Genomic DNA, 26,923 nt, shown 5'->3' with positions numbered 1-26,923 from the left:
TTTTGAGCACACACTCACCAGAGGGATCTGTTTTGTGTCGTTTACGCTCCTTCCTCACATACACTGGAGGCAATTTTGACTCTGGAATAGGGGTGGTATCATACATCAGGCACATAACAGAATCTATGTAGATATCATTGTCATCCTGAGGTGGAGTAGGAGGAGTCCACAGCTGCACAGAATAAAGTTTGTAATCACTGCAATGTTAACTCTCTGCTGATCTTTATGTTTCATAACATAAAAAGCCTGTTTAGGCTGTCTGGTGTTACTTTTACTTACTGGCATAATTTCAGTTTGTCCATCTGGACCTTCATAGACATATTCCTACACAGCAAAAAGAGAATATAATTCAAATGATCCAACTGAAATCTGAAAGGTATTCTCAGAGTAACTCTTAGGAAATATCTATTTAGAAAAACAAGACTAATCAGCAATTACTTTGTTGTACGCATCCTCCCGAGTGTAGGTTAGAAGTTCCTCTTCATCCTCCCAAAGCATTTTTTGCTCTCTTTCCTTTAACTCCTTCATATGCTGGACTTCCCAGGCTTTCTTTGCAGTTTTCAGATCCATCTAGAATAAAGTCAGAATCCTTAGAAACTTTACAGAGTAACAGACACTGGATTAGAAGTCATCAATTTGTAATATTATGGATAAATGTCTCGAACTTTGACATTTTCAGACACAGGAATCTTACAGCAATTTCTTAACAGATACTTTCACAATCATTTATAAGATATTTCTTGGTCTTTGTTGAGGGTTTTTAAACCATCAATATAAAGCAATCAAAGAATTTCAGTTAAACAACGAAGACAACCAGAACACAGGCTCACTGAAATTAATGACATTTTTTTCTCCCGCTATCAATGCAGTACAACAAATATTTGCAGAGCTGGGCTGAAAGCAATTCCCATTTTATAAAAAAGAAATTAAGAACTGACACCTGCTTAAACCAGAGAATCCCAAAATAATGAGCTCTCTGTAAGATATTATGCTGCTCATAAGGTATAGAAAGGAAAGATCACACAAGTGCCTACAATATATTCCACATCATTGGAGAAATTTCCATTTCATATTGCAAATATAATAAATGTTGTTCTGGGACAGAATAACATAGAAAAGAAAGATTTGTTTTACCTCACTCAACCGTGGCTCATTGTCATCAACTGAACCGTGGAAGAGCTCCAGATAATTCAAAGCGTACTTCTCAATTGGAGTCAGCTAAAGGAAGTATCAAAGGGAAAAAAAATGTTACTTTGAGGATAACAAAAGAAATGTTACATGAAGTATCAAAGCTCTCCTTAAAACTCATCTTAACATTTTAAATCAGTGGGAGATCTCCCTTCCATTTAATGGGAGAAACAACAAAGTTGCTTTAAGGTCAGACTACAAAGAAATTGAAACATTTGAACTAAACATTACTTTTTAGCCAGATATTCAAAGGAAGTCGTGGTACCTGATCCACAACAGCAACTAACTCCTGCAGCTGTGAGGGCTCTTCATTGTATTTTGTCTCGCAGAGCTCAGAGATTAAAGGTTCAATGCTTGACTCAGATCCTATTTCTTGTATCTGATCATTTGACTCCTCATCCTCCCGTTCAATGCTGTTGAGGGCCTTTCAGAGAGATATTTTAAAAATAATTAAGACTTCAAAAATATGGAAAGAAACTCCATAAGGAAGTCACTGAAATGCAATACAAATTTCTGGAGTAAGTCTCTGCTGCAGCAAGAGAAACAGTCCCAGAAATTATAAAACTCAGCTTTGGGTTTTTAGAAGTTTTGTCACAAGACAAATGACAAAAGAGCATAAAACTACCAGAAAAAGAGACTGATAGAATTTACCCAAATAAAATGGGATTAGTCAGTTGTTGCACAGCCGTATTTTTAATGTGTGAATTCATACCTCTATGAATGGTCTTGCAACTTTAGGTGAAATATTTTCTGCTGGAGACGGCTCCTGAGAAAGTACTACAAATTCTTCTGCTTTCACTCTAAATCCAGAATCCTCCATAGGAGAATGAACCTCAAACAGTTCCTGAATTGTTTGCTTGGTAAATAGAAGAAAAAAGAGAAACACACTCAGTTTTTGGGAGCATTCTATTTTTGATATAGACCAGGAGTGCCAGCTGGGATAGTCTGGCTTCACCAGTGCCATCACTGTCTCATGTATCTTCAGAGCAGCAATTTAGAGCCTAAATTGCTCTCTCTAAATATCCAAACTTATTTCACGTTTTTAAAGCTGTTGAGACCTTCACTCTTACAAGCTCTGCAAAATTTTGCAGCAGGGTGAAGAAATCACAATACATCAAGTCATGGGTGATGTCTGTGCATCGCTATGCAAATAACAGAACAAAACAGATGGACAATATCTGAAAGAATGTGGCCCCAACACTGAGAGTTCAAGCAATCATGAAATCCAATATGCTTCCTTATTAATTCTAGCCCAGACAGACTTCTACTAAACTGCTATTAAACACTCCAACACAGATGCTTGAATTCATTAAACACTGCAACATGGGTGTTTCAATGCATTCTGAATATTAACTCACCTGTGTTAAAAAGGCCATTGAATAGTCATTTCCCTGAGCAGCTACTTCTCTGATCAAGTCCTTTGTGCCATTTTTTAAAAGTTTCTCTTCTACAGAATTACCACTGACAAGCCTAAAAAAAAAGAAAAAAGGTAGAAATCTGGTAAGTCACTTCCAAACCAGATTTCACAAACAAAAAGACAAACTGTCCTTAGAGAATACTACTAGATGCTTAAAGTGTGGTAGTATGTAGGAATTTTTTTAGTTATGGTACAGGCCCAGAAAAAACACACTACTACCTCTACTTTAGAGCTTTCTTTTAATAATTTATGTAATAAAAAAACAAACCAAACAAAAAAAAAAAATAACCATCAACAATGAAAGGGATCCCTTAAAAAATTCCATGTAGACTAACAGACAAAACTCATGCTGGTATGATTCACTTATTACATTTGGTGTTAAACCCCCCCATTTTTTCACAGGATATCCTGACACCTTTTCTATTGAAGGGAAGTGATTTTCAGCACTGTTTCCACCTTTATTCCAGATCATACAGGGCAGGACTATCTGAACTAACCTCACATTAAAACATGTTAAAGAGCAGCTGTTGACTGTCACCATCACCTGTATATATGGATATCTTTACATCTCCCAATTCTGTCACACCATTCCTGAGCTTTAGCATCCATCACTGGGTTCAGATCATTGTCATAGAACACAACAGTGTCTGCCTCGACAAGATTGACTCCTGTGGAACGGCTGTGAGAGGACAGGATGGCACAGAAAATGCGCTTGTCTCTGTTGAAAATTTTCATCAGCTCCTACACAAACAGAATAAAGGCAAGGACTAAATAAACCATATACCAAAATAAAATAACAAACTAAATTCATTATAGCCTAATAAAAGAAATGGATAAAAGCACATCATGTGTTTCAAACTGAGTACAAAAGGAGGCAAACTGCCTTTCCCTGCTGTAGTATCTAAAAACCTGGGCAGCACATGTTGCTGTAGCAGTGGGCAGCTGGCAGGGCACACTCACCTGCCGTTGTTCCTGGTTGGCATATTCATCAATCCTCACAAAGGTGAGGAAATGGAAATTCAGGAACAACTCCAGTATGTCCAGCATCAGAATCATCTGCGACAAAATCAGCACACGGCGCCCTTCAGATTTCAACTTCTGAAGCAACACAGCAAGAGCTTCTAATTTTCCTACAATTCAAACAGAAAAACCAAAAACGGTTTTATCTAGAAATTCCATTCATGTGATAGAGGAAATTACTGAAATGTTGTCAGCAAACGTCCTTTACCTGAGTCATACTGCACCAGCCGGAGGTCAGGGAACTGCAGCAAGTGAGGAGTTGTCAGCTGTTGCAACTGATGCAAGTGTGGAGCTGCCTTCTGCCTCAGGCTGTGCTTAAGGAGTTTCAGTCTGTGACTGTATGAAGGGGGAGGATTTGCTACATAGAAACACGGGGGAGCAGCAACTGCAGCTGGCAACACGAAGAGAGCCCTGTGAAAAGCATCAGAACAAGGCAATACCGATTTTAAAAGCTACTCACAAAATGATCATCAATAATCATAGGCACAGCAATAAAAGTCAGTCTTGGCTAAACTAGCTTCTTCCTGCCTCTCTGGGTCTTAACTCTTGTTAGCTGGGTCCAAGTGGTACCTATTCATGTAAATCCAAAGCATAAGAATGTAGGCCTAAGTATGGTCAGCTGAAATTGGGCTTGAAATTAGGAAAGAAGCACCGAAAACATTTATAAAGATCCAAAGGAAACAGAAGTGACTTATTTTTACTGCCATGCTGCACATCATTTACTGCTAAATAAACCAGTCTAAACCAAACAAGCTCATCAACAGAAAGAAGGTTTTAAGCCCTTTTGAAAAGTATTTTAGAAGTAACTAGACGTGTAAAGGCTCGTTAGGCAGAGTCACACGTTACCTGTTAACAAGATCCTTTAGAGACTCCTGTTGCTGAACCAAACCCAGGATCATTTCCCGCAAGGGGTTACTCGGGCCTCCGCAGGCACTTGAGGAAAGGCAGCAGTTGACAAAGCCAGCCCACCTCCAGCTGTTGCCTTCGCTGGAAGGCAGCTGGGAGGCTTTTCTGTGCCCAGCCAGGGAGCAAACGCTCAGCACGTCCCGGCCGTACACCGGGGCCCGCGAGCAGCGGCGCTCGTTGCCGCTGAAGATCCGGTCCAGGCGCTCCTTCAAGAGCCGGTTCTTCTCCTCATACGTCTCCTTTGCCAAGAGAAGGTGAATGAAAACCACGTTTGCTGCTCGTCACAATAAATGAGGGGTTTGAGGCTCTTTAGAACGAAACTATCAGGATCAGAGTATAGATCTTAGAGTAAATGTATACTAAAGGTATACATTTCAGGTAAAATCTGAAGACTACAGCTGAATTCAGTTCATATTAAAGAGTCAATTCTACCTTAGTTTAGTATCTTCTTGCTTTTTAAAAGTACATTTTCATAGCTTTTGGTATATTCCTAATGTTTCCCTATGCTCTGTAGGTTGCTTAAGTATCTTTTCTAAAACCTTGTTAAGATTAGAAATCTATAAAAATCTGCCAAATCGTCATCGTATTCAAAACACAAAAAAACCATGACTTTTTAATTTATGCATTACTACATAATTAAAATATATTACAGTTACAAGAACCTGCCAATCACAGAACAAGAAAGCTGTCAGCTGCTTTTATACACCAGATTATTTTATCTACGGATTACAAATGCAAATGCATCACATCTGTCACCCTGAAACATGGGCAGAAGTTGGGATATTTACCTACTCTGTAATCATCAAAGTTCCTAATTAATTCCAGCTTTGCAAATTATAGCTTTCAACTATTACACAGACTTAATATCGAATCTGAAAAGTTGTGTTTCCACAAGAAATTAAAAATTGAGTACCTGTGACTGTCCATGCAAAGGTGCTGGTTTTAACACTGCTCCCATGTCACCAGATGGCAAATTAGTAACTGTAGCTCTACCTGGAATACAAACTGAGGATAAACCTTGTGTTTATATATTTATTCATCTGAAAATTGATGCCTTTTATTATTTTCAACAAGTAGACATTTCATAGCTGTAACACATCATTACTGCAGACAAAATTTTAGTCTAAATGTCCATTGAGTACTGCAAATTTGTGCTTTGTCATGCATTAAATCCCTGACAGATATTTATTTACACCAACTGCTCTCACAAAAATCCAAGCTAGATCAATGGAATTTTACTTTGCTTTGTACAAAGCAAAGTGCAGTGCTCCATTTGTACTTTATTCAAAATGTCATGTATGGTGCAATACACATTGACATTTAGAAAAAGTTAATATGAACACAAGAGAAAATAGAAAATGTTCTAATTCAGGAAAAGATTGTTATAACTTATCTTGAGCAAATAATTTAAGATTTTTCAGAAAACACATCAACTGAGTGTATCTACAAATTGGTGTAATCATATGATGGAATCTCAGTAGCATTCTTGTGATTTCAACTGTTAGCAGATGTTTGCCCAGACAGTTAACTACATTGTGTAAGAACATCACACCATTTTGAAGGAATGGTTTTTTACATCCCAAGAAAATTACAACAGATGGCCATTTTCAGAGAATGAACTCCTAGTGTTATATTTATCTTCGTTTAATAATCTGCTGTTTTGTTGTAAATTCATTAATTTCTCCATTATTTTTGATCAACATCTTGGTTGTATTTTTAAGCAAGGAAATTATCACATTTACAGCAAGGCACCAAATACCTAAGCAATATTTGCAGTGGGAAATGGAAAACTGTAGTTTGTTTGATCAGCTAGAGAAGTGAAAGAAATTAGATGAAAGCAAAATCAATTTGGAAAAATGGAGAGAATCACTGTCTGCAGTATAAAAAATTATCACTCTTGATTTTTCCTTGCAAAAATTAACAAAGTATTTCAAATTTAGTTCTTCCAAAAAATACTGAGCAAAGGTAAAACTGGTAAAAAAAAATCTGTAAGTTACATGCTCTCCCAAGTTTGTACTCAAAATTTACTCAAAACTCCAGCACACATCAAATACAAACTGGAAGGATCTGCCTCATAGTTCACCCACTTCTGAGCTCAACCTACAGAATTATGATGTGCAACAACTTGGAGTTATACACGAATGCAATTTCAGCAATTGAATATTTTGACAGAGACATTTCTTCAGGCTGGAAAACCCACCTTGCTGAGTGACTGCAGTGGAAGTTGGGACACCTGCCTGGTGCTGGTTTCCTAAAGCATTCAGGGCGTTCTGCACAGTTCCTGCTTGGGAAACCGTCTGCATGACCACGGGGCCCTGAGGCCTCAGGTACTGCTGCCCAGGGGCTGACACAATCTGAAGGACACTTCCTGCAGTGGAGGATTTTAACACACATTAGGGTGGGAAAGAATTAGTGTTCTCTAGCAAAAATCTATTACTGTTGCAAGCTGATCATTACTGCTTCAAATTATGTTAAATTCTACCAGACACGTTCATTACACCAATCTGCCAAAATAGGAGGGAAACACCCAAGTATTCATAGCTGAAGAGGAGCTTCATGTCATAGGGGTATCATCCTAATCTAGGTATTTACACAGAATTTGGACAAAATCCTATCAAACCAGAAGTCTTCACTTAATATTCCCTCTATTTATTTTGTTGGCCACAGAGAATCAAGATGTGCAGGTTTGCCTAAATTTGGCAATACACACCACCAGCAAGGGAGATTTGAAAACAAGTATATTGTAGACAGAGAATTCAGCTCAGGGCTATAGTTGGGCCAAAATTCAGAAGCACACCAATCTTGAAGTATTATTTACACAATTTCAGAATAAACCAAGGATATTCTCAGTTCTTCTGCTCTTGCTCAGCAGGGAATTTATATCAAATAATGCCTCACCTTACTTTAGCTGCACTGCATGGATGTAAAAACAAATCAAATAATAACATCTTTGAAATACAATACAGAAAAAGAAAGTAACCATGTCTTCCGTTTGATAGGCATCTACTTTTTAAACAGAGCTACCTTGGCTCACAGAAAATAAGAAGAGCAGGACAGTGTAAGCACAGGGCATGGAAAAATCTCCAGCAACAAGGAACGTGGTGCCCATATGAAAACATGAGCATTGTGAGTGTTGAAGTTAAGTACCTTGGAGCTGCAGGGGCTGCCCTGCAGTGAGCTGGCGGAGTTGACTGTGTGACAAAGTGAACTTGTTCCCCTGGAACTGCAGAGTCACTGGGGTCTCTGGCTGAGCGATCCTGCCTTGTGCTCCTGCTATAGAAGCCAGCTGGGCTATTTTTACTACCTCACCACCTGTTAAGGAGGGAAACAGGCATTAAAAAAAAAAATCAAAGTGGGAGGCGAGTTGTTCAATATTCACAATTCTACATTTTGGTTAGTAAACTGGTGCTGAAGCGCCTTCCATGCATAATTATACTTAGTGCATCAAAAGTGTCATATAAAAGTTAAGCAGGTATTGCTTTCTATATTTGTTGGACAAACTGGAAAGAAGCTGATTGTTTAAAGAGTAAGAACATCAACATTTTAGAAATTACCACTTCCATTAGCAAAATAGTTAAGAGCTACCTGAAAACTCATGTGACACTTTGTAACAGAACAGGTATAGAGACATTAAAGTGATTTTCACTGCCTTTTCAAGAGCATGAAGGAAGGTTTAAGGAAGAAGTTAAAATATTCCTATGTGTGGCACATTAAATACACATTTGAAATTTGCTGATGAAACATGATTTATTTTAAGCAATCTGCATTTAGACAAACCAAAAAGCTTTGACGTGGCAAGGACCAAGCTTTTTGTGATTTAAATGCAGAAAGGTTAGAGGCATTTCAGCATTAACTTTTACGATATTGAGAAAATACTGGTGTGAAAATTCAGCTTTTGTAAAGGCAGTGCATTACCCCAGAGATAAAATTAATACATCAGTGCTCAGTACTCTCTACACATGCTAATAGGCAGTGCACATACAACCTTAAAGCAAAGCCTCATCGCTTTTCTCTGCCTAACAGTGGCGACGCTCCTCTCTGCCAGAGAGGCCTTTAGCAGATGGATTAGTGTTTAACATGAAAGGAATAATTAGGAGAGAGCTAAAACATTTGGTCTGAAGGAAGTCTTGCCAGCAGAAGAAACATGCAGAAATAGGAGATTAAGTTGACACCGCTAATGTATGTCCACAGCAATTCTATTGTTTCTTATCCAATTTTCGATTTTCCTTGGTCATAAGCAACATACTGAGCAAGGCTAATCAGAAAGAGTGAAAAAAAAACAACGATTCTGTACACATTTTTAGGGTGCCTAGTAACTTAACCTCATTGTAGTACAAAGGTGGGAGAAACCTTGAAAGGGGAGGCCACTTACTAGGCAACCGTGCCTGGGCCTGAGAGGTCAGTACGAGCCTCTGAGGCAGCACACTCTGTTGGATGGTGTGCGGGGGGGGCTGTGGCTGTGGCTGGGGCTGGCCCGGCTGCGGGGCCGGCGCAGAGGTCTGGCCCCGCGGTTTCACAGGGTTGGCTGCGCTAGTTGCTGTGGTGAAGGTCGCTGCGGGCTGGTGTCTTGGAGCACTGGTGGAAGCCTGAGTTGTCTGAAACTGTGCTGCTGCAGCTGCAATCAATAAGGGTTGTTTGTGCAAGCTGTTAGAGGTTTTAACTCCGCTCTTTTAAACAACCTGCATTAAAAAGAAACCTTCCAACAGGATAATCAAACGGCTACAAGAACGGCTTTGTCCTTACAGACTGGGATTTCTAGCCACACCTCTTACTCCATCCTATTTTTACAACATTATCTACTTGGAAAGCATTGTTTAAAGGCTAAATAAATACAGAGAAGCACTGTACATTCCCATCTTTGATAGAACATTACACGTCTTCGGGGTTTAGATACCAACTGTGGCATATTTAATCCATATGCTAACAGGTTACACAAAGCTTAGTTTGGCATTATACTGGCAGATCATACTGGAGAAACTAGTGGGGAATTTTACTGGCAATTAGTCTGTTGGTACTTTTAAGCCATTAGTATTCTAGACCAATAAGCTAGAGGGAAAAGGAGTTCTATTAAACAGACTAACTTGTATCTGTCTAAGCTGAGGTGCAGGTGACCAGGGTGGCACTGAGTCCCTTACCTTGGTTTGAAGACACCGTAGCTATGGGGGATCTGCCTCGCACTTGTCCCTGCTGAGTCACCGTCGCCGTGGTCACCGTGCGCTGCACTTGAGTGCTTGGGAAAACCACAGTCCTGCCCTCGGGCTTCTGACCATACTGAACGGGCTGGAACAACCTGGCAAGAGCAGGAAAAGTCAAAGTCTATAGGAAAATCATAGTTTGGCCTTTAGAAACAAACTCTGTCCTCCGAGGAACATATAAACTGGTCATGTCAGATGTTAATCTTCCTGCAGATGGCTGAAGCTGGCAAGACTCATCACTTCACAAGCTTCCTGAGTAAACATTTAGAAAGTGCTTTTGCTAAATGCAACAAAGAAAACTTTCATTGCTATGCACCCAGTTTAATGCAGGATGCTTCAGAATTACAGCAAAGATCTTAAAGAGGCTAGGCCAATATCTGGGAAAATATATATCTGAAGATATCTGAAAAAAAGGGCTCCCATATCATCTCCAGAGAGACATGAGCATGCTGCAGGTCATCAGGCAGCTCTCTTGCTTTAGAAAAACAGTTCTACATTACTTTGAGAACACTACTTCACAAGAAGAAAAATACTTTAAAAAAATGTACTGCTATAAAACTTCACATGTCTCTTCTGTAACAGTGAGAGCACAGCTGACACTGCAGGCCCAACTTAGTCTTGAATTAACCTCATGCTAATTCTGCAAAACAACACTCAATTGCCATAAACAAAGTCCAAGAACAAAGCTCATCTGCTGCTGAAGTAAGGACTACAGGAAATCCATCAACAAACTTCAAATGGAACTGCATGCCTCAAAGAACAGAATTCTTCTTTTCCGAGGTAAACACGAAAATGAGAGAAAAATTAAATGCAAAGGTAAGCCTGAGGTATTGTGTGAACCCCATTAGCAGAGATGCAGAAAGAACTCAGTAAAGATTGCAACAGAACCACCTTTTCCTGCTGTAATTCTAGCTTAGGACTTAGAAGGTGTACACACCTGCTTGGTTTGAGCTTCACTGGGTTGGGCCTCGCTGGTGGTGGAGGGGAGCTGTAGATTTCTTCAATCAACTTTCTCGTAACCTTCTGTTTTGGCAACATTTGTGCTTCATAATGAGTCATTTTGTCTTCCATTCCAATGAGATCAAAAAGAGACAGGTCCGATTCCTAGGGATTTCAGAAAATCGTTTGTTTTATGTGATGACCCAAACAAAGTTAAGTCCTCTTTATGTTCAATGTTGAATTAAATTTCTATATATTTAGTCTTTAACGTGAAATAAATGGTGTAAGTTTAAGAAATAAACTATTAATTATTAGCCAAAACTGTCTAGAAATCTTGGAAATAAATCTTACACTGACAGTCTCATTTTAAGCATTAGAAGAAAAATAAGTCAAATCTTTAGCCAGTTATGGAAATTAAAGCAAAACATATTTAACAGTTCTTCATGTATCATAGTTTCCAAAGAATTAAAGAGAACTCTTTGAAGGTTAACTATCAAGCTTAAATGCCAAACTATAATTTAGGAGTAGGAAAAAATGGAAGATGGAAATAAAATTAAGCAAAAAATGTCATACTTCTTTTATATTTTTTATCATGTCAAGGAGTGGGATCATTTGTTTAACAATAACAGAAATAGTGGTAATTCAAATGGATTGACAGAAGGGTACTAATTTAGTCATTGTAACAGAATGTTTACTGCTACATGAAAAAGAGTAAGTCTTGATTTCCTTCAGCTAGTGAAAGCAAGAAGAAAATTGCAGAATGTCATAAATAAGCACAGTGTGACCCAAAGTGACTTCAGTGTTGGAAAATTCCTGCAAACTTGAGCATGATGAAAGCAAAGGAAATTTCTCTTTGACCAAGTAGTTCATGAAAAATTACTGTTTACAAACCACTTGAAAAGTTTGAACCACTATGATGAAAAAAGAGATGCAGCAAGAGCACGCTTGGTAGTCACAGTTATGGAAGAGTGAATTCCTTCTATTTATAAACTTCAGGTAGACTTACACATATAAGAAAACAGAAAGTACTGAAATTCTGCCAGGACACTAAGAGAGGAAAAAAAAACCTCAATTTTTCTACTGACCTTCCAAATATCCCTTTCCAGGGCTCGCAGAACCAGAGAGGCTGTTCTGTATTCCAGGGTTTCTGATACATAAGAGGAGCTTGAAAGCCGTGGGTTTATCAGATCAGGGTGGTTACAAATCCGCTGCAGCTGCATCAGGACATGCAGGACACTGATGAAGTGTCCACTTTTGAGGGCTTCCTGGGTTCTACCAAACAAATTATACAGAAAAACATTGATTTATGTGCAGTTTTTATGGAGATGTCCCTAAATCAGCAAGAATGAGCAATGCAACGTGTTATGTAAAAGTCTTAGAATAAGTTTAGATTTCACCAAGGTCTTCTGCAGTATTTTAAGCAGCACTGTACCAAAAGTAAATTTGGAAAATGAAACTTAAAGACCCAGTGCTGCCTTACAATCAAATACAACCTCCCCAGCTCCCCATCTTCTCCCTGCTTTGTTTCTGTTTCACCCCTGCACCTATCAATTACCACTGGTGGGAAGGTGGTGAGTAAAAACTCTGAGCTTTAAAAAAATGAAGAACCACTCATTAGAGACAAATGTTAAAACAATGCAGCAGAAGACCTGACCATCATAACTCAATTCTTAGGCTCCAGAGATAAAAGTATGTTTTTTCACAAGGCCATAATATCACCTGCTGTAATTCTAGTCTATAATGCAATCACATTTTATTCACGGGTCATAATGGAAAATTTCAGAGAAACACTAAAACACCTTCCCCCCGTGACAATCATTTCTTTCCTTGCTTAAGCACTAAATTTGATATTTACTGTTTCAAGCCCTTACCCTGGCTGTAATATGACATCCTCATACATGGCTTTTTGTCGACTGGACAGGCGGCACTTGAGCACGTGTTCGTATTTCTTTGTGAGCTGCTTTTCAACATCCCTCTTTGACCTCCGCAAAATAAACGGCTGAATCATCTGAAACATTTCAGATTTGAGAGGAAAAAAAAATCTCATTTCAAAGAGTTTACAACAGGAAGTTAAACTTATTCACACCTAGCAGATTTGATGTGATAAACTGCATATGCTATATATAATCATTCTGCTATGCACACAGTAGTATAGACATTAATTTGCTCTTTAATTTCTGCATGTCATGCTTCAAAATCTGAGCCTTGTATTATTTTTAAAAGAAATCTTCACACTCTTCTGGTAGCAGAACCCTCTGCTTTCAGCAGGATTTTCTGTCTAAACTGAACAAAGTGTTAAGAAAGGACACAAATTCTGATTTGACCCACATATTTTTATTTCCCTTCTCCTCCTGTACTACTGTAGTAGGACACAGAAAAAATGACAACATACTCTGTGCAACCTGATGACCAGTTTATGGCAATAATCCTGGTTCTCCTCATTAGGTGCTTTTACTGGAAAATCCAGGTAAGGTCTGGAAATTCCCGGAATCAAAAAATGTACCATGGTCCACAGCTCCATCAATGTGTTATGCAAAGGAGTGTCAATTAGAAGCAAACGATGCTGGCTGTGAACAGAAGAAGATTTTTAATTGACTGATTACTATACCTTTATGTTTGTCAGAAACAAAGAAGAATTATATAGATATAATAAAATTAAACCTAGGATAAAGTATCTTTTCAATCTTGAATATGCCACCAAATAGCTTCTTCATTACAGAGTATCAAAATATAGAAGGGAATCTGTTTGGGAAGCACAGAATATCAGCAAAGAAGAATTATAGGGATATGACAGTGGAAACAAAAAGATCTCAAGCATTTCTCTGAATCCTAATTGTTTCAAATAAAAGCACTTCTCTATAAGTGCACGTTGCTCAAGAATTTGGCCAGACCAAGTCAAGAGGGCTTTCTTTAATCAGTTTTCTGTTAAGAAGAGAACTGTGTGCCACGAAAAGAGAAAAAGACACTGCCAGCAGGAAATCAATTCTCTGCTCCATACCTGCGGAGACTGAAAAGTGCCTCCCAGTGTTTCTCAGTCATGTTCTTTATTTGCTGCATCTCATCTACTATTAAATATTTCCATCGCATTTTCATGAATGCTGTGTGGCCTTTGAACAGCTGCTTGTAGGAAGTGATGCACACATTGAAGCTGTTGGGTTCTGTCCACTCCTATGGAAAAGGAAAGAAAGGATGAGAAAGAGAAGTAAATCTCTTACAACCAGCTACTTCTTCATTTAAAAAAGACAAATAAGACAGATACATACAGGCTAAATATCTCAGGCAAGAGTTTAAGAGTTGCAAAATACAGCACCTGTCTTTTTGCCCTAAGTTCTCTTTGGCTCCCAAAGTAGAGAAGGATTTTCAACCCTGGGCACCAGCGTTTCAATTCCAGCTCCCATTTCAGTATGTTACAGCTCCGGACAACAACAAGGTGAGGGCCCCAGTTCCCTACAGAAAGGGAAACACAGCAGTTAACATTGCAAAGAGACTCCTTACAATGCATGTGGCTTATATTCCCTCTTGGCTTTTTAAATGCACTGCACTAAATTAATCATTAAAAGTGAGATCCAATAACAACAAACAGAGGTATTTTAATGACTAATCTACTCCTGATCATTAAACAATTTGTAAGGCTTTTTGGTACTAGTAAGAATTTAGAAGTGTTCAGAAAAATCTCTAGAGGGTAACAGGTTGATCAGACGCTACACTTGGCTAGATAGCACCCTTGTCACAAAATATCAGAAACTTATTCTGACACAATCTTACTCCTATCATTAACAAAAGCCTGATAGGGTTCAGTAGGGGGAAAAAAAGGACCCTAGGCTACAATTCACAAAAATAATGCTGGCCCAGTACCTGTCTAAAACTGTTAGCCAAATGAACTTACCTTCATTACAAGCCAAATGGGCAAAAAAGGCAATAATTTGCACTGTTTTTCCAAGCCCTGCCTCATCTGCTAGGATGCCATTGAGATTCTTCCTGTACAGCTTCGCCAGCCAATCCAGCCCAATCTTCTGATATTCTCTGAGAGATCCATACAACAGTGATGGAGTGTTGTATTTTATCTGCAATATGAATAATTTGATATTTTTGGCTGAGTTAAATTCACAGAGCATGGCATAAAGCATAAAAATTCTACAGGAAACTCGAAAAAAATGCAATTTCTTGCTAAAAGCTACAAAATAGTGAAGAAGAAAGCATTTTTTATGTAAACATCAGCACACAGAGAAGCAGAAAATAGGGATTCTTACTGCTGTTGTTATCCTGGAGCTGCCTTTAGGTAACAACACCTCTGCTGCAGCAGCGACTTCTGCTATGTCTCGCATGTGCTTCTTGGGAGGACTCGATCTGTCCATGCCCTTGTACTGGTCAATGCTGAGAAGGGAGTCTATGAGGACAACTTCCTTCTGGGGACTATCCCTGTCAGACATGTGGTCTTCCATTTCTAGGAGAGAGAGAAAAATTACAGTGGTATCTAAAATAAACTTTGGTAGCAGTTACACAAAGGAACTGAGATAACCAGGATTCAGACACAGGTCCAAAGGAGGCAGCTAACTTTTAAAAGCAATTCTCTGATTTTCAAGCTAGTTCAGCTCAGGCTCATGTACATGTTCTGGACATTCACCTTAGCTAGGCTAACATGACCATTAGCTTTTCACAGCTTCTGGGGAGGTCCTCTCATTCTATTTAAAACCTATCTTCAAGTATGTAGTTCTATCATCATGTTAGCATAGAACAGAGGTGTAATCACAGCTACCTATGAAGTGTGCTGTTAAATTCAGTGTTGAGAGGCTTTTGTATTGTTCCTGAAAATCTCAACACATCTTCACTGTAAGACAGTCAAACACTGCCCTCTTTTCACAAACTGAGAAATTTTAAATGTGATTCACTTAATATGTGTTTTCCCCTAGAACAAAATGTCTTTTCACAGAGTCCTGAAGAGCCAAGCAATTTATTTCACCTTGTAAATCAGCACAACTCCTTCTAAACACAGAGTAATTTACCTTCCTCACTGCTCTCCTCTTCACTGTCAGGCTTTGGCTGGGGCCAGTGAAAATTTTCCGCAAAGGCACCTTCATACATCTTTACTAAATCTTCCAGAGGCAATTCAGCTGAAGGTCATTAAAGGATGGAAGTTTAAAAACACCAAAAGTTAGAACAACAGATACTATTAATTATAATCTCATTACATTCTTCACAATTGCATAAAGCCAGTTCTCTAATCAGAAGTTAACTTCAGAGTGAATGATGGCAGTATTTATTTAATAACCTTGATTAGAGAGAACATTTGGCATTATCCCAAGCAGTTTGCTCTCATATCTTGCTTTTTACTGTCTTACAAACATACCCTGCAACCCTCAGTAAACCCCCAGTTGGGAAGGTAGGGGCATCAAATCCAGCTGAGTAGCTGGAAGACAATGCAAGACTTCAAAATTTCAAAACCGAGTTGTAGCTCCAGGATCCCTTGTCTGAGTTGCTAAAGTACATGAATGTACATGCTGGCAGTGGCCAATCAATCAGCAAACATTCTCATTAGGAACTTGGCTGACTGGCCAAGGGTTATAATCCCTCCAACTGGCCAGTTCACTGCAGCCACTAAGCTGCCAAAGAGACCAAACAAACAGATTTGGAATCTGCAGGTTCATCACCAGGCATGCTCAGCCTAATGGGCAGCCTGCCTCTAAAAGTCTGCTTTTACCCGGGCAAGTGACACATCTCTATGGGGCACTTTGCACACATCAGGCTCAGCATAGCAATTACACTGCTAATGAGAGAGAGCTGCTATCCAGAGCACTGTCCCTAAAAGCCCCTTATCTTCAAACATTCATACCCCCCTTCAAGATCAGCACTTAAGTGCCCTTTCAGATCTACCAAGTCAGTCACAAAACCCTTCTGAGATACTCAAGACAGTTGATGATAAAATATCCATGTTCAATCTGACACAACCCTAGTTTGAAGTGTTTATCATGCACTCCTAGAATATGGGCTGAGAGTCTTGGTGTAAGGTTTTAATGCAGTGCTTCACTAGACAACTACTTCTTCTCATGCCACCTTGTGTGATAACTAGGACTACTTTATATAAAGTGCAAATGTCCATCATCATCCCATAAACTGCTGCACCTTCCAAAGAGAAAAAACTAAATACAGACTACACAGGACTGAACATCTGAATGCACTCAATTTCCCACCTCTAATCCTTTTTACAAACATAACAAGTGCTGTGTGTTTCCAGCTGTTGTTTCAGAGCCCAGCCCAGGGAAGAACCAAGCCACATGCCTACCTTCTTTGGCTAGATTAGACAATTCAGTTTGATGGTTTATGTTTCCTTCTTTAGCTTCTTGTTCTTCAATTGTTTCTTCTTCATCTTCAACTACAAGAAAAACAAATGCAAATCTTGGATTAAAATCATACAATAATTCAGGAGGCTTGTAATTCTATACCCCTGCAGTGAACGAGCACAGAATATTCCAAGTCTGCAGGATTTAAAAAGAATTAAATACGTATGGAAAACAAGATAATCTGAGAGCAACTATATGCAGGATTTAAAAGATAAATGAACAGGAGAGAAGCACTTCTGCCTCAGGACAGAAGGCAGTTAAGTGTTGATGGACAATGTTCACCACAGCTTGGTCTGTAGCTTTAAACAGGAGAGTTCCTTCGTCAAGAACATGACAGAGTGGTCACTGCAAGAAAGGACCCAAAGCAGATGGGTATTTCAGTCTAAAATCCTCAAAAGAACTTCAAGACCCTTAGTAAGGCCTGACAAACTAAGTAATGAGGACAGAAAGAATTAAAATCCACCAATAATGGTGGCAGTATAATTTTAAGGAAAATGTTATTTTCAAATTTTCACTGGAACTCTTTTAGGGATAATTTACTATTTAATTGATTATCTAATGTCTCTAAGAAATAGGTGAATGTTGGTATTTGGTTTGTGAAAAGCACTGCACCCACAAAGTAAAAGACTGAAAACGTGTGGCTTTAATATTCAACTTATGTACTATGCTATGGATGCAAAATCTTGAGAACAAACTTACCTTCTTCATCAGTCAAAGACGTGCTTGCCTTTCTTTTCCTTCCAGATGATGAACCCCCCTAGCATTAAATAATTGTAATATTTAAAATCATAGAAAACAAAAGATAAGCAGGGGATTTGTTTGTTTTTTAAAGACAGCAAAACATGCCTTGCAGTCCCAAAAGCATTTGCTGATAGACACTTAACACCTATTAGCACTTCCCTGGTCATGCAAAAACAGAAACTCTGCTTCTGAATTGATGGGAGTGTGCAGTCAGCCACTTCCACTGCTCGTGGGTCAAATTATTCAGGTCCAGCTGTGGTATAAAACTTTTACCCAGATGGGCTCAAGGACTAAATTTTTTCACTAGTCAATAAAAAAGGGATATGGCACAGGCCTGCAATTGTCTCAGCTGTCCAGTACACTGTGTAGAATTGTTTAGCCCTGCCAATTAACTCTCCCAGCCAGTGCTGGGCCACAGTTAGGCTGATAACACATGCTAAGGCTTGTTCCTAGCAGGAAATTCAGATGCAGACATTCTGCTTGGTGGAGAGGGAGTATTTCAGCACATGGGCATCAGCTGTGCCACAACAGATGGCTCAGGGCCTCAGATCCCTTGTCCATTTTTTACCAATTGCACAGGCACAGCCAAGGAGTCTTTAGCACACATTTCATCCAGGGAAAAAGATATCCAAGTTTCATTCAGTTTGATCCATTCTGTAACATACACCTTCATCTCTCAGCAGATATATCTCTGCTGAACACCTGAAAACACATTTCATGCCCCACAAAGTCTATTCCTGGCTACTGTAGATGAAACTCCTGCCCAAGTCTGGCAATTAATCTGTAGTTTTTTGGTCTTCAATCTAGAATGAATGATTCACAGTCACTAAAGACAGGTACCAACCTCAATCCGCTTCTTTTCCTAACCAGAAAAGAAAAATTATACTTGTGCTTGAATGTTCATTTGTCACTAAACTACAGTGAAATCTTCTTATCATCACCATGTATTTAAAAAAAAAAATCACCTTTACCAAAACTTTTCACATTTAAACTAATTTGATGGCTTTTTCAAAAAACAGAAAGACTTACCATTTCACTTTCTTTTTCCAAATAAAGGTCTTCTTTTGTATCCTTACCTGAAAAATTATTACACTTGCTGTATGTATTCATCACTTAGCAATTTTACATTTCTTACATGGAATTTTAAATGTGTTCAAAGCAAAACACAAGAAGTATTAACAAAATCTAGCACAAAAACATAAAAACCCATAACCCATTATTCAGATCTATTCACAACCTAATATTAGCAACTCACAATTTTACCATCAATGAGATTAACCTGCACTGAGTGAAATTATATAAAGCAGTATCCTCAAAATTTAGACTATATTTCTTAGTAAATGGAATACAATTACCTTTCCTTGAAAATCTCTTTAAATTCAAAGCTTTTTTCCTTTTCTCTTGAAATTCAATTTGCAGTTTAATTTCAACAACCTGAAATGCAAAGCAAGTCTAATAAAGCACTTTTATTTTACAAATAAATTACTGAAGATAAAAAAACCTACCACAAATTGCACAAGTCCTAGTGAGTGGGTACTTTACCTGCTCAATGTTAGACCAGAAATACTCTATTTCTCTAGCAATGGATGCTGCAATCCTCCTCAGTTTGTTCTGTTCTTCCCTTTTAGCTCTCTCTTCATTAAGTTTCTTTTCTTCATGGTAACGAGCCACAGTTCTTACCATCTAAAATATCATTAAATAGTGAATTAGGTTACCTCAAAATACATATCATTGCATTTCTTAAGATTATAGTGGTTATCAGCAGCCAGATGTTGACCATAGCTTAACACACACAGCACTTACCTCCAATATTTCTAATTCTTACCATGCCAGTAAAGCAACAGACATAAAACTCAAAGAAATAAAAAATACAACTATAACTAAGCAATCAAGTAGGAAACTCTTAATTCACTCTCTGAATGCAAAAATTAGAAAAAAATTCCACTGAAATTAGCATTAAACACACAAAAGGAAACTTTTTTTTCAGACAGCACATATGAAGTCACAGAAATCACACCACAAAATGTCAGAGACCAAAGCTAAAATGAGTTCAAAAAGAGTGTACATACATGAGTGAAAGAGCAGTCAATGGCTGTTAAGACTGACTTGATTGCAACCTTTAGCTCAGGAGGTCCCTAAAACATTGACTTCCAGAAGTTTGAAGCAAAGTGCCAGGGGAAGGATCATTTCACATTTGCCCTTCCTGTTTCTCCTATTCTTAAAAACCTACCATTGGCCACAAATGGAAATTCAGATTTAAATTATATTCAAAATGCAGATATTTATTGTACAAAACAATACACTGACTTCAATACTTTGCTTCTGAGTTTCCATCATTTCAGAATATACAGTAGAAAACAAAATGGCAATTTAAACTAATGACCTTCAGTTGCTCTCTTCATTACTCTAATATTGGTCATAAATGTATCAAAAATAGATGCAACATTGCTGGTATCCATAGAAAACCCTTGCTTACTGTAAATTAACAGATTTTATATATTTCACCTCACACCATATGAATTTTCATTCCACTACTGTATTCCTGCTGTGCTGCTCTCTTCCCCCATGGAAACAGCTCTCTACAATGTTTCCACTAGTCTTTACTCTTATTTTAATGTAAGATTAAGAAAAAAGAACTAGACAGACAAGCACTCCAAATCGAAGTTATTTACAAAATTCTGTATTTACTCTTTATTGGCAGGAAATAACTCATTTGTGAGACAGGCATGACGACTCTATTTTTTATTTAAATATAACCCAGTCAACATATTGAGTGGGTTCCTAAAAGAGCTATTTGATTTCCAGAGGAATAAAATCCACAAACTGTTAGTTGTACAATCTGTACAATTTTCCAGCCTGTATCAGGTGCCATATCCAAAACTGATAACACAACTTCTAATTTGAAGTAAAAGTTAGTGCCTCATCTTTCCTTTACTTCTATCTATAGCAAAAGGTATCTCAATAGCTTTGCTACCAAACTAAGTGATATCAAACTTTATTGTTCTAAAATGTTTTTCAAGTACCTTCTTAGCAGTTGCCATCTTCCACTTTCTCTCCTGGGCAAAATCAGTTGCCATCCACTGCATTTCTTCCAGCAAATAATCCCAGTGGGATTTTGGTCTTGGAGCCTCTTGGAGTTTAGGCAGTCGCCTGGGGGACCATAAACCTTCCTTTCTCAGTTCTGCTATCCGCTGATGGATTTGATTTTCCTTAAAAAGAAGTACAGAGACTTAAAATGAAGCTGCAGAATGCACCTGAAGTCTTAGAGAAAAATAGTAATTGCTCCTACTTCATTAAAATAACTGACAAGAAAAGAAAAGGTGTACAAGCATGACACAGAAAATATCTTACCAGCTTGACTTGCTCAGCCAGCTTGTCTTGAGAGTTTTCCTGTGGCAACACTGCTGCATTCTGAGCTGGACTTTGTGTTTTTGGTGCTGCTGTTGCTGCTGCTACTGCTAAGCCAGGAGGTTTGGATGCAATAGGAGACAGGGACTTGTTGGTTGCTGGAGAGGTCCTGTTTGTTTGCACTGGGTATGGAGAAGGTGGAGTTGTGCCTGGGATCGCTGCTGGAGCAATGGATGAGGTAGGTGGCAGTGGATTTGCTGCAAGACGCTGAGAACTCTGAGCAGGATCTGCAGATGGTCGTGTCAGAGTCACAGTCTGCCCAAGAAACACACTGGTTACTGAGGAGTTGAGGATTCAATACTTAGTCTACACTACAGCAGAACATAATGGAGACTTTAATTTAATAACAAATGTACACCTGGATTTTTACAAGGAAAGGGTTTAAGTGTCCAGTGGAACTAAAAGACGAAGACAGTGTTCTTAGATTTTACTGGCCACGGAAACAAAGCCATGCCCGCCCCTCTAAGGCTCCCATACCTGCTGCTGTACTGTAGCTTGTGGCTGTGACACTTGGCTGGGCGTCTGTCCTTGCACGTGGATTGCTGGTGGCACCGGCTGCTGGAGCGGCGCCGGGAGCGGAGCGGCCGTCAGGGGCACGCTTTGGGGCTGGATCTTCACCTGGATCTGCGGCTGGGCCGGAGGCTCCACGAGCTGAGGCTGCTGCTGCGGGAGCTGCAGGGTGGCCGGCAGGGACGCCATGGGGACGTTGGCGGGCTGCAGGCGCGCCGGCAGCTGCGGCGGCGGCGTGTGCAGGCTGGCCGCGTTCTGCACCGGAGGGCCCTTGGAGGGGTCGTACTGCTGCTGGCTCTGCTTCTGCCCCGTCAGCTGCACCGCCTGGGGAGTGGGAGGCATCCCACCTGCAGGGCAAGAGGAGACAGGAGCAGGTGAGATTAAAATATCCGATGTTCTCTTCTGATTTAAGGAGGAAATCGACTGCGAATAGAACGGTTTTGTTACTTACTTTGCCACAAGACACCATCACTTGAAAATACCACATCACAATCACAAAATAAATCACCATTACAATAAACGACAAAGTACTTCATGCATAGGAGTGTAACTAAAATTTGGAGCACAGCAACTAAAAAAGAGCATGTCATTATAGGTCTTCTAAATTTTGTATACTCAACAAAAAAAAAGGACTGGTGAGCTAATGGAATTCAACCCAAAAAACTAGCATAACGTCTAAATACTACTCAGTTCTTTCTAAGAACACATTCACTCTAACACATATTCTAAAGCTTGGCATGACTAATGAAAAATAATTTGTCATGATGTTCCAATTAGGTGGTTTCCTTTTCCTAAAACATTGGTTCAGTTCCAGAATTCTCAGATTGGCCATTTTGCATCAGCACCTGTGACGTATTTCCATGCCCACATGCACCTTTGGAGCCCGTCACTCAGCTCCTTCAACAAACCAGGCATTGCATACCAAGTATTAATTTACATGGAGAAGTGTGTGGTGGGACTAGGATCTTGGCAGGCCAGAAGCTCAAGTTTCTAGTTCCATCACCAACATCTCCTTGTGAAATTAATGTGCAGCTGGCATGTGGTGACACAGTACCTTGTGCCGTTGGCATTAGCTGTTGAAGAGGAACTCCTGAAGCCACACCCGGGTGCTGAAAAACCATCCCATGACGGCCCACTTCAATTCGTGGTCTCTTAGACGAATCTGTGATATTCAAATTCCATTTATGGCATGGTATAATGGAATGGGTTCAATTTTACAAAGCACACTACTACACATGATTCCAACATCAGCTCCGAAAGCTACAACTACTGTACATGTGTAGCATTGATGAAGAACATGCTCCAGGGGCAGAGTCCCTCTGACTTCAAGTTGGCCATCTCCAATCTTCTCAGCTAGAACAATCAACCTAACCATGTCTCCATGCCTGCCAAATCCACACCTATCTACTGGGAGTGGAGTGCACTCTTCCCACAGCACCAGTCACAGCAGATAGTCCTAAGGATCTGGCAATTCCCAAGGTGAGGCAAAAATGTATTTCCAGAGTTACAGAACAGTGGGCTCCAATCACTGTTTGGAAAAAAAGAAAAGAGGATGGAAGTGGAATCGTGCCTGTGGAACCTACCTGCTGGTGCAAGGGCCTGCTGCTGTCTCTTAAAAGCTTCAATCTCTATGGTGCTCACGGTCGCCGTCACTGGAGTCCCTGTATGCGTTTGCTACAGGGAAAAGAAAACAAATCACAGAAGTTCAATCTGCAGATGGTCTGACACCAGGAGAGAATTCACAAATGGATCTAAGGAGCCAGCACAGAACAAGTCCTTCAGAACAGCTGTACAACGAAGGAAACAAGACTCTTTCAGTATCTGCTATGAAGTTTTAGCTGCCCACAATGCACAGATACTCTTCATTGAGCTTAAATTTTACACTGATGAAGTTGGTTATAAATAATGCACACCTATATTTTGTTAAGTGATACCAAACTCAGGAAAATGGGATATGTAAAACATAAACTTGCCCAGTATTTTCTGTTATTTTTTTTTTTAATTAATGGAAATTTTCATTAGTGTATTACATCTGTGTGGAACATCAGTAACACACAAATTCATCCTCATCCTGTGAACAGCCTAGGCTAATCTGAGTCTCCAGCTCTCTCACTCTCAGGATAGAGCTTTGTGAGAGTTGCCATTGAAATATTTCAGGAAAAAGCTAGGAAGATGGAATAAAGAACCTCAGCCAAGGTACACAAGTTTCAGTTACAGTTTTCCAGATGCTGGACTTGTACCTATTTGCACAGCTGGCAAAATGAGTCTCATGAATAAACTCAGTGAGGAAAAACGATATTGCCATAAGGCTAAGGTGACATCAGAGTTCACCAGAAATTACTAACCATTTTGTGTGAGGATAAACAGCACACAAACTGTGAATTAACAAGCCTGGAAGAGCACTATAGATATTGAGATGCAAAAGGAATCACTGGGCTCTGATTCAGCAAGCTGGAATTTAGCTCCAGTAAGATGAAACAGTGCATTCAGACTTTTATTTTTAAATCACTGCATTTAATATTGGTAATGATAGGCAAGAACCTATCCCAGAGAATCCTTTCAGCATCGAGCACAGGTGAGAGGCCCATGTGCAGGATTAGTGAAGCAAACAAATTTGTGTATATGACAATTTTCATGCTCCTTGGGCCCTCAGCATACTGGCAAGTACTTATTAATGTCCATCAGTGTCTGTGCAAGTCCAATTCCTTTCAATGAGTCACCAAATAATTTTTAAATTCTCCTCAATATTTGGCCATGCTGTACCAAATATTCTACTATGAAACTTAATATGAGAAAAATAAGGGCTATCCCAAAAAAGTCTTAAGAGATTCCATCAGAAAAGTCAAACACAGACTTCATGTATGACAGTCTCTGCATCCTGGAAAATTAATTAATTTAGCACTAGCTCTCAAAGTATACTTTTCTAATGGTGAGAGCCTTAAACGTGATAAGGTATAGTAAGGGTTTGCTAATGTTGTGAAATTTTTTATGACAACACAGAAAGACTGTAATTTCCCATAAAAAATTTTTACTTTTTTTTTTTCCAGGTATTTTCTTCTCTGATTTTAAGTGAAATTTTACCAATATAAATTAAACCCATGAAGGTAAACACCATTCTGTACTGATATAAATCATAGCAGTGACATCCTGCATCTTCAGTGCTTCATAGTATTAATAATCACAGTCAATATCACCTACAATGACTGGGTTTCAAATGCTCCTTTTTGAGCTGAATACATCTCATGCCCCTCAGACTCAATCAATAGCTATGAATTAATAACACTTAATCACTTTGCTGCTCTGAGGGCATTTGTGGCCACTCCAGTGATACAGCTACAGCCTTAAGATGTAAAATCTGATTTTAAGTATCTCTGACTCATATTCATTGTTCACTGCCATTTCACACTCAATAGGGATTAAGCTTTCAAATATTTGTCCTGTCACAAGGTAGACATGCAGCATATTTCAGGTCCATCAGCCACTGTCTGGCAGAGCATCACAGACCTGGACATTTACAGAATTTTCAAAATAAGCCACAAGAATTGATTTTGTAAATGCTACTAAATTGACTAGCAAATTCAATTTATGTCCCATTTGCATCAGATGCTACTGGGATATCAGTTCAAGAAATTATATTCGTTGAACTCCACATTAAATGTCACTTATTTCACCTGCTCTCTCTCTCTGGCTGACTGCATACTCACAGTTTCAGGCTGTATCTCTGCTTTAGGATTTTTGACTGACATTTTCTTAAGAATGTGCCTCCCAGCTGTCTGCATTATCACCGTGTAATTTAGGCCAGACTCTTCAGAGAGCAGACATAATATTTCTTTATAAATTGCAGTCACATACCACTAATATTAGACTAAAAGTGTCTCAACTTTAATTAAAATAATGTAGCTGTCCCGAGGTCATGATTATGCAGCACGCACACAATAATCACTCTGAGTGCTGCACTTCTGCACTGGGATTTGAATGGTGATGCTGATCAGGACACATTATTTCTCCATAAACAGCTGCAAAGAGCAATACTGATGGAAAGAAATGCCATTTCCTGTTAGCATTTTGTGCTCAAAGGTCAGTACCACACAGAGTGCACATTTTTAGCATGAACCAGTTTCCTAGAAACTGGTCTGACATGGTATAATACCTTCAAAAGTATCACCACTGCTGCAGCTACAGCTTGGTGATAACCCTAATCACTACAATAAATAACCTGATATAATATTGGTTATTTTAAATAGCTTAAAAGAATCCTGACTACCTAAGGAGACTTCCAGTACATATCAGTACTGGCCCTAAGGAAGAGCTCTCAGTGCACTCCTCTTTGCTGCACAACTCCTCTGTACAACATCCCATTTGTTACACACAGGAACACAACCCATCTTGTATTTCATTTCACTTTCCATTTCCAAAGCCTAGAGAAAGGCAGCACAGTCTGTACAGCTGCTGTGGTACAGCAGAGTAATTCAGCCTGCAACACCTGCTAAGCAGATAATTGAGCTCAAAGGTAAATATTTTAGTTGCAGATGGAATTAGGGTATATTACTTCTCAGGGTATGTATGTTGTGATGTCTGAGTAACAAGAGTTGAAGGCAGCTGCTTAAAACCACGCTGAACTGAAAAGTTGCATCACATCATTGATCCACAAAAATTTTGACTGATTATCACATTTATTTCTTGGCTTTCTCCAGCACTCCTCGTGAAAAAAGAAAAAAATTGTTAAAAAGGACTTCTATAATGAAAATAAGCACTTCTGTTTCTTCTTCCCAACATTTATGGCAGAGCTAATGGAAAGCAGTTAATTATTTAAAACAAATTGTGTCAGAGGATTAGTATTGCTGCTTAACACATTCAGGGAAGGCAAATCCAAAACCTTCTGGAGTCACACTCAAAACCTTAAATACATAAGGGGAAGAAAAAAAAAGAAGAATTTTAGAAGAAATCCACAATTACAATGCCACAGACAAAGAATCCATATTATCACTACGCAGAATGCACAAATGAACCAAATGCATTAGGGATACAAAAGACAAACAAACCAAAGTGAAAACATTCAAGCTGAAAGTTAATGCAATAAGCCAGCAACCTGGAGACAAAGCTTTAACTTCCTCAAGGCTTCAGTTATACTGATGCATTTGAAGACTGCAAAGGTTTTTTGATTTTGTTTAGATGATAAGGGATGGGCTCTTGGGAAAATTCTAATTCATCTAAGAAATATCAAATCTGAATGAAGAAAAAAAATCTGGGATGAAACTACA

At 39.0% G+C, this 26,923-nt stretch overlaps 1 protein-coding gene across 10 annotated transcripts in view; it reads right to left on the bottom strand.

Annotated features, from left to right (window-relative positions):
* The window catches only part of LOC106852393 (E1A-binding protein p400), a 46,566-nt gene that overhangs the window by 14,153 nt on the left and 5,490 nt on the right, over nucleotides 1-26,923 (bottom strand). For 6 of the 10 annotated variants that reach the window (XM_088176046.1, XM_088176047.1, XM_088176049.1 and 3 more), the window contains exons 3-37: nucleotides 23,246-23,336; nucleotides 22,717-22,824; nucleotides 21,630-22,009; nucleotides 21,096-21,407; nucleotides 20,768-20,953; nucleotides 19,287-19,427; nucleotides 19,100-19,178; nucleotides 18,774-18,820; nucleotides 17,703-17,760; nucleotides 16,946-17,035; nucleotides 15,669-15,776; nucleotides 14,916-15,109; nucleotides 14,552-14,729; nucleotides 13,976-14,112; nucleotides 13,664-13,833; nucleotides 13,058-13,232; nucleotides 12,537-12,673; nucleotides 11,751-11,937; nucleotides 10,664-10,830; nucleotides 9,667-9,821; nucleotides 8,904-9,146; nucleotides 7,679-7,843; nucleotides 6,732-6,899; nucleotides 5,445-5,536; nucleotides 4,472-4,770; nucleotides 3,834-4,036; nucleotides 3,566-3,735; nucleotides 3,150-3,346; nucleotides 2,547-2,658; nucleotides 1,901-2,044; nucleotides 1,454-1,612; nucleotides 1,135-1,218; nucleotides 439-570; nucleotides 280-324; nucleotides 19-172 (exon numbers count right to left, since the gene is read on the bottom strand). In XM_088176046.1, the coding sequence (XP_088032172.1) occupies nucleotides 19-172; nucleotides 280-324; nucleotides 439-570; nucleotides 1,135-1,218; nucleotides 1,454-1,612; nucleotides 1,901-2,044; nucleotides 2,547-2,658; nucleotides 3,150-3,346; nucleotides 3,566-3,735; nucleotides 3,834-4,036; nucleotides 4,472-4,770; nucleotides 5,445-5,536; nucleotides 6,732-6,899; nucleotides 7,679-7,843; nucleotides 8,904-9,146; nucleotides 9,667-9,821; nucleotides 10,664-10,830; nucleotides 11,751-11,937; nucleotides 12,537-12,673; nucleotides 13,058-13,232; nucleotides 13,664-13,833; nucleotides 13,976-14,112; nucleotides 14,552-14,729; nucleotides 14,916-15,109; nucleotides 15,669-15,776; nucleotides 16,946-17,035; nucleotides 17,703-17,760; nucleotides 18,774-18,820; nucleotides 19,100-19,178; nucleotides 19,287-19,427; nucleotides 20,768-20,953; nucleotides 21,096-21,407; nucleotides 21,630-22,009; nucleotides 22,717-22,824; nucleotides 23,246-23,336 (5,467 nt within the window). The remainder of the gene's footprint in view (nucleotides 1-18; nucleotides 173-279; nucleotides 325-438; nucleotides 571-1,134; nucleotides 1,219-1,453; nucleotides 1,613-1,900; nucleotides 2,045-2,546; nucleotides 2,659-3,149; nucleotides 3,347-3,565; nucleotides 3,736-3,833; nucleotides 4,037-4,471; nucleotides 4,771-5,444; nucleotides 5,537-6,731; nucleotides 6,900-7,678; nucleotides 7,844-8,903; nucleotides 9,147-9,666; nucleotides 9,822-10,663; nucleotides 10,831-11,750; nucleotides 11,938-12,536; nucleotides 12,674-13,057; nucleotides 13,233-13,663; nucleotides 13,834-13,975; nucleotides 14,113-14,551; nucleotides 14,730-14,915; nucleotides 15,110-15,668; nucleotides 15,777-16,945; nucleotides 17,036-17,702; nucleotides 17,761-18,773; nucleotides 18,821-19,099; nucleotides 19,179-19,286; nucleotides 19,428-20,767; nucleotides 20,954-21,095; nucleotides 21,408-21,629; nucleotides 22,010-22,716; nucleotides 22,825-23,245; nucleotides 23,337-26,923) is intronic. The other 4 variants (XM_088176052.1, XM_088176054.1, XM_088176048.1 and 1 more) reach the window with 3 other exon arrangements.

The sequence above is a fragment of the Sturnus vulgaris genome, chromosome 19 (genome assembly GCF_052056855.1).
Source record: "Sturnus vulgaris isolate bStuVul1 chromosome 19, bStuVul1.hap1, whole genome shotgun sequence".
Classification (NCBI taxonomy): domain Eukaryota; kingdom Metazoa; phylum Chordata; class Aves; order Passeriformes; family Sturnidae; genus Sturnus; species Sturnus vulgaris.
The sequence above is the reverse complement of the archived record's forward strand: the minus strand, read 5'-3'. Positions and strand labels throughout refer to the sequence as shown.